At 40.4% G+C, this 13,062-nt stretch overlaps 2 protein-coding genes across 5 annotated transcripts in view; one reads left to right on the top strand and one right to left on the bottom strand.

Moving 5' to 3' along the window:
* Positions 1-2,144, top strand: part of tcf7 (transcription factor 7) — a 72,334-nt gene extending 70,190 nt beyond the window's left edge. For 3 of the 4 annotated variants that reach the window (XM_063485586.1, XM_063485583.1, XM_063485582.1), the window contains one exon: positions 1,943-2,051. In XM_063485586.1, the coding sequence (XP_063341656.1) occupies positions 1,943-1,946 (4 nt within the window). In that variant the 3' untranslated portion in view covers positions 1,947-2,051. Of the gene's footprint in view, positions 1-1,942 lie in introns of all 4 variants that reach the window. The other variant, XM_063485584.1, reaches the window with a different exon arrangement.
* Positions 2,145-3,907: 1,763 nt separating this feature from the next.
* On the bottom strand, positions 3,908-10,835 carry skp1 (S-phase kinase-associated protein 1). Its single transcript, XM_063485587.1, has 6 exons — positions 10,705-10,835; positions 9,966-10,065; positions 9,757-9,830; positions 8,216-8,359; positions 4,791-4,931; positions 3,908-4,635 (listed from the first exon to the last, which is right to left on the bottom strand). Exons 2-6 carry the CDS (start codon positions 10,060-10,062, stop codon positions 4,600-4,602), a joined length of 492 nt encoding a protein of 163 aa, XP_063341657.1. The 5' UTR covers positions 10,063-10,065; positions 10,705-10,835; the 3' UTR covers positions 3,908-4,599.
* Positions 10,836-13,062: the final 2,227 nt, after the last annotated feature.

Here is a 13,062-nt window from a genome sequence, read left to right as displayed (position 1 = left end):
CGAGTGGTATTCCCTGGTCTCAGTTATCAGGATTTTGTGTGGATGAAAGGATCAACGAGGTTTATAGCCTTTGCATCAACTACAGAAGCAGACGTTCACGAGTTTAGCTTAGCATAAAGGTGCGAGAAGAGTTCAAAAAATGAAATCTTTTTAAAGATTTCAACGAGTTGCTTTATTTCACAAAAGGTCCGGTGTCCACAATTCAGATGAGAGTTATTATATTTTGAATTTTTTCATTCAAATTTCATTTATTCTGCTTTTCTTGTTTTGGTTTAGTTTCATTTTATTCATTTTGGTGTTTTCATTTTAATAGGGATCAGTATTTGTCAGGGGTTAAATCTAAGATACTCAGAAGAGATATGAAGATGTAGATTCCCTACTATTAATAATTATATGCATTCCTGGTTAGCTGCAACTATTCTGTTGCCAAGGACCAAAATTAAACATATTTCCTGCACAACATTGTTTCAGATGTTTATCTTTATCTGTTTTTTCTTTATTTTTTTTAATATATCTCAGTTTTTAAAACCTGGGATTAGAGCTGTACTGCTGTCATTCCTATGACATCATATTAGTGTTGCTACAGGACTGTCATTTAAACTGACCAATAGGGCTTTTCGATCCTGTCGGATGAAAGGGGCTATTTTAAACTACACTATGTTAAAGCTAAATTGAAAACTTCAACTGAAAACAGAAGAAAAATTACAAAAACAATCAAAAAATAATGTCTGACTTTTGTTTTCTTTTTTTAAACTTCTCTTTATCAGATTTTACACAGTACTGTTTGAATTTTGTTTTTTTAATATAGCACCAAATCACATAACAGTCGCCTCAAGGCGGTAAAGACCCTGCAATACTACAGAGAAAAAACCCTAACAATCAGACACCCTATGAGCAAGTATTTGGTGACAGTGGGAAGGAAAAACTCCCTTTTGAAAGGAAGAAAGTTCCCTTACAGTCTGCTCTGCCATTCAGTTCTAATGTGATGTAGTCAACATTTAAATATAAATGACACAATTTCAGAATAGGGGTGCATAAAAGAAGAACGGCAAACAACTAAAACAGCAGCACACACACACAAACGAGCATAAACGAAGAAAAATTGGTTATCACAAACCTGGATACAAAGACATTTGTTATGGACATTCCCATGTAAGCAGGGCCCATGTCTTACACAACTAGCATATTTAAGCTTTCTTAACTTCAAGTAGGTCATGACATCCCTCAGCCATCTCATATGGGAAGGGAACACGAGACCTTTCCAATTTTAAGGATAAGATGACGAGCTAGCAGGAAAGCAAACTTTCCCCTCATTCTCAAATCCCTGTTACTGAAGCTCTCACTATATCCTTACACGTCACTGCATTTATTCATTAGTTGTCATTAAACTCCGCCTCTCTTCCACAGTGTGTTTTTTGTCCTGCCTCCGTCCCTTCACCCCTAACCAGTTGGCTGCTCCTCCCTGAGCCTGGTTCTGCCAGAGGTTTCTTCCTGTTAAAAGGGAGTTTTTCCTTCCCACTGTCGCCAGCTGCTTGCTCAAAGGCTCTCATTTGATTGTATAAAACACCTTGAGGTGACTGTTGTTGTGATTTGGCTCTATATAAGCAAAACTGAATTAAATAACAGCACGACTGGTCAGCTGCTATTGTCGTCCTGGAGCAACACAGACTGACGCTGTAGTAAGCCAATCTGCATCTGACAGTGTTGTGATGCACATTGCGTGTCTAACAGAAAACCACCCTTTTGCCATAAACGCACAGAGACTCACAATGTGCAAATGGTGGCATTTACATTACTCTGGAACTGACCTCCTTCATGTAGAGACATCCACATACTGCTATTGTTCGCTGTGTCCATTTGTGTCCCTGCTCATTGACCTCAGTGTGAATGTTGCATCTTCACTAAAGCCTGCTGACATTTACCATCCACACTTTATTCACAGATAACTCTCTCTGACTGTTCCTAGGAGGAAAAAGAAGTGCATTCGCTACCTTCAAGGAGGAGGCTGCCCCAGCCCAACTTCTTCAGATTTAAGTGCTATAGACTCTCCCCCGTCCCCTTCTCCTGCCCGACACCGTCTCTTCCAGCACCAGCGGCCCCCCTCCCCGGGCTGCTCCCCGCCGCCCACCTCCCCTTCGGCGCGTCTCCCCTTGTCTCCGCCAGCGCATGCACTCTCACACACGCGCTTAACTCCGGAGCAGTCTGCCGGCAAACGCGGCGACCTCCACCCGCCCGCAGCAAAGCACCCCCACGCACACCCGGAACTGTCCAGCAAGCAGACGCACAGCTCATCGGTGCTGTCGGCTGCCAAGGCCGCAGGACTCTCTCTCAAAGTGCTAACGGAGACCCAGTGATGGCTGTGGTCCGCTCGCATCCACAACCCCTGCATTCCTCAGCTTCCTCCAGAGCCGTTAAGATCATCCTCATCAGCTGACATCAGTTTTATGTACACCCCCTCCCCCTGAGGTTCATTTGATGTTACAGAAAAAGGAGCAAGTTGAAGGCATCGATCCCTCCCCTACCCCACCCTATCCTCAGTAGGACAGTAGCTGTCTCTTAGTTCAGAGGCTGGATTCTTCAATATCTGCATTTTTACAATGGTCACCAAGTCTTTCTCAAAGAGATCTGTCACGTGACATTACATTAAGCTGAGGACACGAGCTAATTTGAAGGATCCAGCCACTGAACTGGTGACCAAAAATCCACCAGCTTTAGAACACATAGTAGCGAGCAATGCTAATGTGCATGCAAAAACAAAACAATAAAAAAATGATTGCGGTTCTTTGGCTCCACCTGCTGCAGTTAAAACTCAACTGAAGTGATTATCATACCTTATGGATAAGTAACTCCATAGCGATGACAATCTGACATACTTTTACTCTTAAAGCTTCACCATCACATCCATCTCCTGGAAATGTTATCACCCATTTATAAGAACCACAAGAGGGGAGCAAGGACCAACTACCACCCAACCTGACCAGCAGAACCTCAGATTCCAAGAGGCATGGATTCACTTTCAATAGCTGCCATTTCACAGTCTGACTCTAAGTTCCCCCTTTTTTTCCCCAAACATTTTTATGAATACTTGTGCAGCTTCTTTGTCAAAAAATATATAAATATATATATTTCCAGCAGTTTTAAAAAGAAAATTCTGAAGTTCACATTACTTTTAGGCACTTTCAGGCTGTCAATCTATGGCTTCACCAACTGTTACATTGTTTGTGTTTTTACATAATTAGTGGTATTTTTTTGTATGAATCTCATGATTTTTAAGGTCAGGCTTTCTACAGGTGGGAATCCCTCAGAAGAGTGTTGTTTTTTTTTTTAAGTCTTGTTTTCCTTTGAACATTTTCCAGCGCAGCAGATTAAACTGAGACCAAATGGGTACTATTATATTGCATTGTGTTGTAAAGTTTTATAATTAAACTTTTATATGGTTTTATGTAAAAAAAAAAAAAATTTAAAAAAGTTTAAAAAAATATTCTTTTAAAAAGTTAGTTTCTACCATTTCTTAAAGCAATACATTTGTTTGTCCTGTGCAAAGTTTTTTTTGTCAAGTGTCATGGTCTTACTCTGCATTTTTACAGCTAATGTAACAGACATTTTGATTTTTTTAATAAGGCTTTAATTTTCCTTTCTGCTTACAGCTTCTAACTCTGTGGACAAACTATAAGTTGAGTTTTTTGTACAGCAATATAGTTTCCCTCCACTAGAGAGAGCTATTGTGCTAGAAGTAGTTTACAATAGTGGCAGCACCTCAAAGATGTCCAGCTTTTTTCTTTTAAATGCCTTTGTGTTACTGTGTTTTTGATTGTTGTAATAAAAGTGTTTTGACTATCTGGTCCATGATTCCTTGAGATTTAGACCCCCACCAACCAAAACTAAAAACAAAAAGTGACAGACACCATCCATTTAATGTTTTATTTACTCCTTCAGTATGTTTGAGCATCCCAAAAACCAGCATCAGAGCTTAACTGGGAAAAGTTTTCAATTCACTACAACAGGGCATGTGTTACCCAACGCTGTGTGTGATAACACAAGTACTTCGAGTCCAGGGGGACATTATGCATTTAAAAACAAAGTAATCATTCTACCTCAAACTTCACTTTTCCTATAAACGTCTCCTTGACATGGTTTCACAAAATGGACACATTTACAGAGCAAAAAGAAGAAAACAAATTCACCCTCGCATATCCATTGTCAAAAAAATGCATTTTATTCATTCACTTAACCTAAGAGAAAACAAAATGTCAAGTTAAAAAAAAGTCAGAGCAGTTAATAACAGGGGAAATCTGAGGAGTCTTCGAATCTTTAAAAGGATACAAAGCCGTGAAAACAGGACCATTTATTTTATGTCAATACACAACGTGAGTGTGCGCGAACAGAAGAGAGCTTGGCTTTAAATTAATGACACCACACAGGCAAGTTAAAATAGTCATGCTATTATCAGAAATTAAGGAAAAGTGATGGTGGTGGGGGAGCGAGGGATGTGGCTCTAAATATACTAAATGTAAATATTAACAAGTATGAACAACGCCAGTGCAACCAGTTAGCAGAGAGAATCCTTTTCAGTGTGGTAGTGTTGGCAAGATCTTCCTCTTATTTTTCTTCACACCACTGGTTCTCTTTGCGTACCTGCGGAAGAGAGGGACAAATTAATCATCCACAAAGGTGTGGAAGGCAACTTTGTGATCATCATTTTAATCCCATCCGCAACATCTAAGTGATTTCTCGTTGCTTATGAAAGCCTTTTGTTTTCTGACAGACAGCTGATGGGTTGGAATAAGTACCTGGGCTTCCTCCTCCTCTGTGAAATCATTTTTGATGTTGAAAGTCTTCCTGATCTCCTCCGGGGTTTTGCCTTTGATCATGTTGGCCACCGTCTTGCAGGTGACATCTAACAGGCCTTTGATGTCCAAATAGTTGGCGGCCTAAACAGAAAACATGGAGATATGAATGAGGAGCTGCAGGAGGGAGGGAGGCGGTGAAAGAGCACACAAGGACAACTGATACCTCAGCAACACTTAGAAGATCTCAGAACCCAACAAAGCATATTGTGTTTTGGATTTGTTATTTACACTTGAATAAAGTAAAAAGTGTAGTTTGAATTATCGATCAATCAGTCTGATGAGGGATGATAGTTATCCCTGAAAAGCATTTATATACAATTTATTTAATAAAAAAAAAAAAAAAAACCCACACACCACTCCTTTCCCATGATCCTTAAGTAAATTATCCTGTAGATACCATTTAGCCTTACATAAGCTGAGCAGTGATCGCTTAATAAGACTTCTGTATTGATTTTCATAAGGCACAGGAGCAGCTGCTGTGCTCTTCTGAACCCCTTCCTCTCCAGCATCCTCAGCCTTTGTGCTTGTAAACATATTCAAGTCACGGGGGGTGGGGTCAACTCAGGTTACTGACGCAGGACCATCGCTTTCATTTCCACGAAGCTACAGACACACCACCCATTTATCCATCTCTTCCAGGCATTGCTAAGGTTACATTTTACATGAAGCCCAACATCACTCCATGTTGTTTCACACATTGAGAAAGGTGGAGGGGAAATTTAAAAAAAAAAAAAAAAAAAAATGAATAAATGAGTCTTTCCAAATCCCTCCCTCTTCTAAACACAGTTGCCCAAACCACCAGACCTCCAGCTGTTGCTAAGCAACATTTGTGTCTCGTTTGAACTGGCCACTGAGCGAAATAAATAAAGTATAAGAAATAATTTTTCTAAGAAAGATGAAGCATATTAAAAGGACTACAAGAGAAAATAAACACTGTATATACAAAGGTGCATAAAAGTGATTACAATTAAAAAAAAAAAAAAAAAGCCACTATATGTACACCATCAACTCCAGCTGCTGACTCTGGATCAGCACTCCAGAGAGCCAGACCACTTCCATTTAAACCAATTCTGCTACAGCCAGTAGGATATTTCACAGACCTATGACAGGTCCTTGTAGATTCCAGTAGATTTTGCCAACTGTGAAGATTGAATACATAAAGAAAAATAAATGCCATTTCCACAGCTCAACTATATGAATGCATGCTGCTCTCCCTCTCCCTCTCTACCACTCCAAGTAGTCTGTGAGAAAGATATCTGAGCATATTAAGGCAACATTTAGCCCACAGTGTTATCTTTACATCTAATATTACCAGTCTGTGACCCACCAAGGCTGGTGATGTAACAGCAGACACAAAGGTGTTTTTCCTGATTTTATAGAGGATTCAACTGGCCTAAAATTCTCAGCATGAGACAACTATACAACACAAGCTACAACACTATAAATGCGTTAATTCACACAAGTATTTGGACTTCTCAGTGTAAAGCACAACCTGAACATTTAAAACCTCAAGCAAAAAATTTTTCAAGACTTTCGAGACTTTTGTTTAGCGGAAAAAAATAAATTAAAAAAAAAAAAAAAACAACCCACACACAGAGTGCATGAGAAAAGCTTTTGCCTCCTGTGGTCAATACAAACAAATGTTGAATAATTCCCTTAATTGTAATGTACAACATCAACTTTCCTTCTACTTTGGTTTCTCTGCCTGCTGCAGGTCTTGTTTTTACTGTCCGCCGCCACCACATGTCAAAAGTTGTTGGTAGGTTTGTTGAGCTTTTGACAGCGGTGACCCTAAGACCGCATCATAGTTCTGATGCGGCACCGAGAGCACTGTTGTGAAGCACAAACCCACAAACCATTAAAAAGTAGTTTCAGAGAAAAGCTTGTGTTCTTTTTTTGGCTGTTTTTGGGAAAGCACCTGAACAGTTACGAAACAGCGATTAAAATCACACGACCAAAGTCCACAGCATAGTGTTGTCTTTATAGCTTCTGATATCGTACCCTTTTGTCATTACGCCCAATAAAGAGAAGATAACGTTAAAAGTTGAGTGAAGTCCAGTGATGGGTTTCCTGCTGAATGGTATAAGAAATCTGGAAAAGAACTGATACCCTTACTCCACCTGACTTTTAGTTGGATTCACACTAAACATGTGATTCCCTCTCTCGGAGGGAGGCAATTATCACAGTACTACCAAAAGCACAAACACAAAAGGAATACTGCCAAAATTACAGGCCTATATCAGTGTTAAATGTTAATTATAAAATCTACACTGCAGTCTTATCAAATAGGCTCCAGTCATTTATACCAGACCTGATAGATGAGGACCAAGCAGGTTTTGTCAAAAATAGACCGGCACAAGATAATATTAGAAGGACCCTACACATTATACACCAACTACATAAAGACAATATACCGGCTGCGCTGATAAGTTTTGACGAAGAAAAAGCCTTTGATCGAGAGAGAGAAAGGAGGAATGTCGCTTCCTAATTTAAAAGAATATTTTCGTGCTGCACAGATACGCCAGATAACATATTGGTGTAGTGATGATTATGGGGCTCGCTGGAAGGATGTGGAGCTCTCCACACTCCATGTCCCAATTCAAACATGGGTATAAAAAAGACCCCTGAATACATAACTAAAGAACAAGATAGGAACCCGATAATATCCTTTACACTAAATATATGGTATGGCACAGTAAAGGAGTTAGGAATTGGTAAAGAGCTTGGATTGGGTCAAAATTCACTCAGCTCTCTGTGATATATTAGATTATATAATTCCCAGAACTTGCCTTGTTTCGTATCTTGGATACTTTGAATGTGCTGTACATGTAAAGGACCGCTACTTGGCTAAAATTCTCCTTTCTGCAGCAAAGAAGGCCATCACCAAAAACTGGCTTAAGACAGAGGCACCAGGAAAGAAGCAGTGGGTAGCAATGGTGGAGGACATAAATAAAATAAAAAGCAAAAAAAAAAAAAAAAAAAGTTGGGTGAAGTGCAGCAGCTCAGGGCTCGGAGGAGGAGGATTAAGTGACAGACACATCAGTGGGATTATGTGACAGTCACTGCAAAGAAAGGGAGGGATACTTCACTGTAGCTAACTGCAGGGACACCATTGACAGGCTTGCAGTTTAACTGAGCATCTGTTAACCACTGTTTTTGTTTTCTTTTGTTTTAAAAACGTCCTTTTTCTATTAAAACTGCTTCAATACAAATATAGACAACTCAGTAAGATCCATTTGCAATGATGTGATAATCAACCATGTGCAGGTGTTGCTGTTAAGGTTAGGTATAGGGCAAGGTTTTGCTTACACCTGTTAGTTGTAGTTCAATCCAAAGAAAATGCAAAATAATTCAAGTATGTTTACCAGAATGAGTTCAAACAAGGTGCCCTGGTCCACTTTGAGGAACTCCTGATCCCATACAGGGATGTCATCTGTCCTTTTCTCCTTGTTCTCATCGTCCTCAGGAGGAGGGGGGTCATCTTTGTGATGAGTGCACCACTGAATCACCTGAAAAAGAAAAAGAAAGACAGACAATAACAAATAAACACGTGGTTTTAACCAAGGTAACCCATTATGCACACCACCCATCAGCTGTTTAAACTGCCCATAAAAGGTTTGAATACCAAAATTAAATGGCAATTCTTTGCCACAAATTAGGATCAATTCACACAGATTCCAGGTCGTTACCTCCTTGTAAGAAAGTGTAGGAATGAGAGTAGTAAGGAGAAAGAAAAATAAATAAAAATCAGGACTTCTCTGTTGCCAAAAATGTAATTAGATGATTTGCTGGCATGAAAATAAAAGGTAAAACTGAGGATGAGAAACAATCGCATTTTTGTCCATTTTTCCAGGTCCACCTTCAAAACTTTGATGTTCAGATTTTGTTGAAACTCTGAACCACATCTGAGCCCATTACTCTCAGAAAATACATCAGCAGTTCTTTCCAGCTATAACACTGTTACACTGTCCAGCTATAACACAAGTTTCCTAGATTATTACAATGTGCTTCTAAGATGTATTTTGATTAACTGGCATAGAAGATCATTTCAGCTTATTCTTTCAGCTTTAGCCTGGCAGTGCTAAAATGTTAAAACTATAAGGGGAAGACAACCAAACCCAATTCAAATTCTTAGGCGAGCTTACCCGCAGGACAAAGTACCACTCTTTGCCACTTCTTACGATCTCTGCTTAGACCCTCTCACCATCTTTGAGGACACCATCACAGGCTAGAAGCTAGCACTTTCATTTACATTTGCCTCCCAACTACAACCACGAGCAAAGCCCAAAAATTCAAGGCACACAGATTCTATGGCGTCTTCTTCCAAATTCTTTTTTAGATTAGCAAATGATTATATGGCCAAACAATTTCTGCCAACCCTGACCACCTAAAGCCATGAGAGGTAGCTTTAACACTGCTTTCTTCGGACATTTATTCATTTTAAATCTGTGGACCACTGTTTACTTGCTTTACTAAAGAAAGTCATTCACTCCCCCTCTCAAATTTTCATCTTCCTTCTTATCAATCGGAACCTTTGTTAGGCCACACAACAGGCTGGGGTTCCACCTTAAACTTTGGTAAATATAATTTGCCTATGTATGGGAAATTAGTGTGTACCAAGTAGGTCTGCTGATAAAGTAAATAAGCAGCTCATTCATCACTTGTTCATATTATAATAAACTATGGTTGTAAGAAAACTCCAGGGCATTTGCCTCACAACATACACCATTTGGGAAGCATGGATCTAAAACATAACCCACTCCAGAGCAGGCGAGATGAACGCCATTAGTTAATAGCATCTCAGGAAACAAGGAATCAACCCCTCCCACATCCAACAAAACACCACCCACACAGTCTGTGTGTGAACAAAAAACCCACTGGACACTTCAATATGTGCATTCTGTACCTTCTTGAGGATGGCAGCATTCACGTTAGGAAGGGGAACTGGATCATCATCTCCTTCATCATCCATTCCCAAATCTGTCAAAGATTCAAACATTACACATTTGTAGCCTATGTCCATATTATGGTTTAATTAAGTGAAGTATAAACCCTATATTTGTGAACTGCGGGGGGACTTGAAAACCCAAACGTTTACCGTGATTCAACACTTACCTTCAAGCATGGTCTTAATGGTGACAGACTGTTTGGCTATCTCAACGTCCACCTCGAAGATTTCCCCATCAGAACTCTGTAGTTTTATTGTGGGCATTATCTATAAGGCAACACGTTAAGATATTAAAAGCCTCTGCAAGGAGACAACACTTCTGAAAACAAACTTACGAACCTTAGTAGTAAACACGCATTAGCAACTGCTATTCTACGTCTGGGAGTTAATTTGTCAGCTATCGCAAGAAAGATCGTTTACATGATTATTAGCCGAATACGGTAATAATATCCCACTACATAAATAAATAAAATTACCTATGCGGACCTTAGTATTAGAAAAATAAACTCACAACAAACGTTAAAGCTTACCTCAAGCTAACCAACGATTAGCTACCGACGACACGGGCTAAACAGCGGCAATGCTAGTCGAGCAGCTACCTTTATTTGAATACAGTTTATAGACAACTGAAGCTGGTGCGTGTTATTAGTTAAAACACATAAAAGTTGGCTTCTCTGCTTTTTGCTCAACCATAATATTTTAATATTATCGGTTAAAATTTAGGCTAACCAGGAAGCTAGCGTTACCATGCACAATGTTCTAGCTAAGCTAACGCTAACGTCGACATTAGTTGAGGCCTCTTAGCAGCCACAGCGAGGCTATTCAAATAAAGACACCGGCAAAATTAAACAAAGAGCAGTTCATCCCAAGCTGCAAAACTCAACCTGGGCTAACTAAGCTACGTACCGTGGCTGTTTTAACGCTAATCCAGAGGTCAATTTCCTCTGTAGTCTGCACCAGTACCCGACAGACACGCAAACACAGACAACCGGTGGTAGTCTCAGGACCAACCTAAGAGCCTGAACCTGCCTTCCGGCGACTAATACGCCTTTTTCTCGTAGGGGAGGGGTTAAGTATGGGCTCAAATTATCCACCCTTCTTTGACTGGTAATCTCAGGGTCCTTCTGCCTTTGGTATTCTGAAATATCCCAAGTCTCCTAAATTATTCCAAGATATATTTGTAATGTGATAGGCATGTTAGGTTTGCATACTTTTTCCCGTATATTAGCATAAAACAGGATAGCCCTTTATTGTCATTGTACGTGTACAACGAAATCGTGGGTGCTCCACACCAACTGTGGCGGACAGCAAGAATAAAAAGCAAACAGAAGAACTATATACAGCAAGAGGGAATGTATACAAAACAATATACAATATACAAAACAGCTCACACATTAGAGAGATAGTGTTTGTTGACAGTCCGAATGACCCAGGGGAAGAAGCTGTTTGTGAGTCTGGAGGTGTGGCCTCCATTGATCTGAGGCACCGACCAGAGGGCAGCAGGTCAAACAGGTGGTGAGCGGGGTGCAAGAGGTCACCTGTCTTGGTTTTCCTTAGACAGGAGGAGCTAGTGATGGTCCTCAGGGGTGGAAGAGGGCAGCCAATTATATTTTGGGTGGTGTTAATTACCCTCTGGGCAGACTTCCTGTTCTCAGTTGTGGCCTCTGCCTACCCAGGCAGTAGGAGAGTTCTTTTCTTTTAAGGACTTTCAGCTTCAGGTTATTTTCTGACCACCAGCAGGACAAGTGGTGGTCTCAAACTGAGCAAAGAAGGTGTTGAGCTCCTCTGCAAGTTTGAGGCTGCTGTTGAGGGTTGGAGGGCTCTGGCCATGTAGTTGGCGAGGGCTTGGATGCCTCTCCACGCTTGGTGGGGGTTGTTAAAATGTACATTGGCCCACTTTTATGCGGTCCTAGATTTGCTAGACTGTTTTTTTACTAAGACAGTGTAGCAAAGTCTCAAACATTTGAGATGTTTAACATTGCTGTGTAATTATAATCTTTTTCTTCTCGTCGTTCCCTTTAACAGTTTGCTGAGCATCATCTCCATCATCACCCCAGTATCCTGTCCTGTCAGAAAAACCCTGTTTTTCTTCCTTGTCTGTGGTCTTGCTCTTCTGCTGCTGCCTGGGATCTCCCTATTCATCATTCTTTGTCCTGTATATCAACTCTGTCTTCTCTGCACATGTCCAAACAATCTCAGCTTCGCCTCTCTAACTTTATCTCCAAACTGCTCAACCTAAACTGTCCCTGTGATGTACCAATTTCTAATCCTGTCCATCCTGCTCACTCCCAAATAAAAATCTGAACATCTTCAGCTCTGCCACCTCCAGCTAAGCCTCCTCTCTTGTTTAGGGTCACTGTTTCCAAATCATATAACCACCTGCTCCCCCCTGTGTACACTCTTTTCTTCACTGTCTGTTGCTTTGGATGGTCGACCGTTATACCTGTCCCCCCTGGATAAGCAGAAAAGAATGGATTGATGGATGTATGGACAGGGCTCTAGACTAACTTTTTGACATGGGCGCACCGGTACGCCTAACTTTAAAAATTTAGGCGTACCGGCACAAAAGTTAGGCGCACTCAAATTTTTCAACCGCATCGCTTAACACCGCAGTTTTACATGTGCACTTTCTTTGGGGGGAAGTCCATACAGACAATATTCATTTCTAAATTACTAACTAACAAACTTGTGCTTAAATTGCTTTGTCAATATTGTAGAAAATGTTAAACTTAATCATCATCTTGGCTCCTCTGACGACCTGTTTGCTGCTGCCTGCTGCTGAAAGGCAATGGGGAGAGGGGACACGTGGGCAGTGCATTTATTGCAGCATATAATGTGTTTTCTGGATACACTGCTGTTTTTTCAGCATTCAAAGATTGATGGCACTGTGTCAGAGCTGGCTATGAATTTCAGACGGATCAGGCCTTAACTTAACACAAAAGTTATCAATAGTTCTTTTCATCTTTTCTTATTACCCACAGCTACATCCACTTCTGTCAGGCCTAGGCTGATCACTAGGGCTGGGTATCATCACTGATTTCTATAATCCATTCGATTCCGGTTCTCAAAGACCCGATTCGATTCAATTTAGCCTCAGACAGTCAGAAATATTATAATTCTGATCATTTATCAGTACTGATACACATGAGACTTCATCAGAATTGTGAACATCACAGCAGATGCCTTTGTGTCAAAGTAACTGAGAATAAAACACAGAAAAACATGAAGGAGATTTTCCTGGTCTGGCGTTTTATAGCAGATAAC

This window comes from Pelmatolapia mariae, linkage group LG10_11, assembly GCF_036321145.2.
Source record: "Pelmatolapia mariae isolate MD_Pm_ZW linkage group LG10_11, Pm_UMD_F_2, whole genome shotgun sequence".
Lineage (NCBI taxonomy): Eukaryota > Metazoa > Chordata > Actinopteri > Cichliformes > Cichlidae > Pelmatolapia > Pelmatolapia mariae.
Note: the sequence above shows the minus strand (reverse complement) of the source record. Positions and strands in the feature narration are given on the sequence as shown.

Excerpts from the sequence above, each read along its gene's own strand:
- skp1 (XM_063485587.1), bottom strand. The coding sequence starts at position 10,062 with ATGCCCACAATAAAACTACAGAGTTCTGATGGGGAAATCTTCGAGGTG. Across the intron at positions 8,360-9,756 it reads ATGCTGCCATCCTCAAGAAG|GTGATTCAGTGGTGCACTCA; the intron begins GTACAGAATGCA and ends TTTCTTTTTCAG. Across the intron at positions 4,636-4,790 it reads CAGAGGAGGAGGAAGCCCAG|GTACGCAAAGAGAACCAGTG; the intron begins GTACTTATTCCA and ends TCTCTTCCGCAG.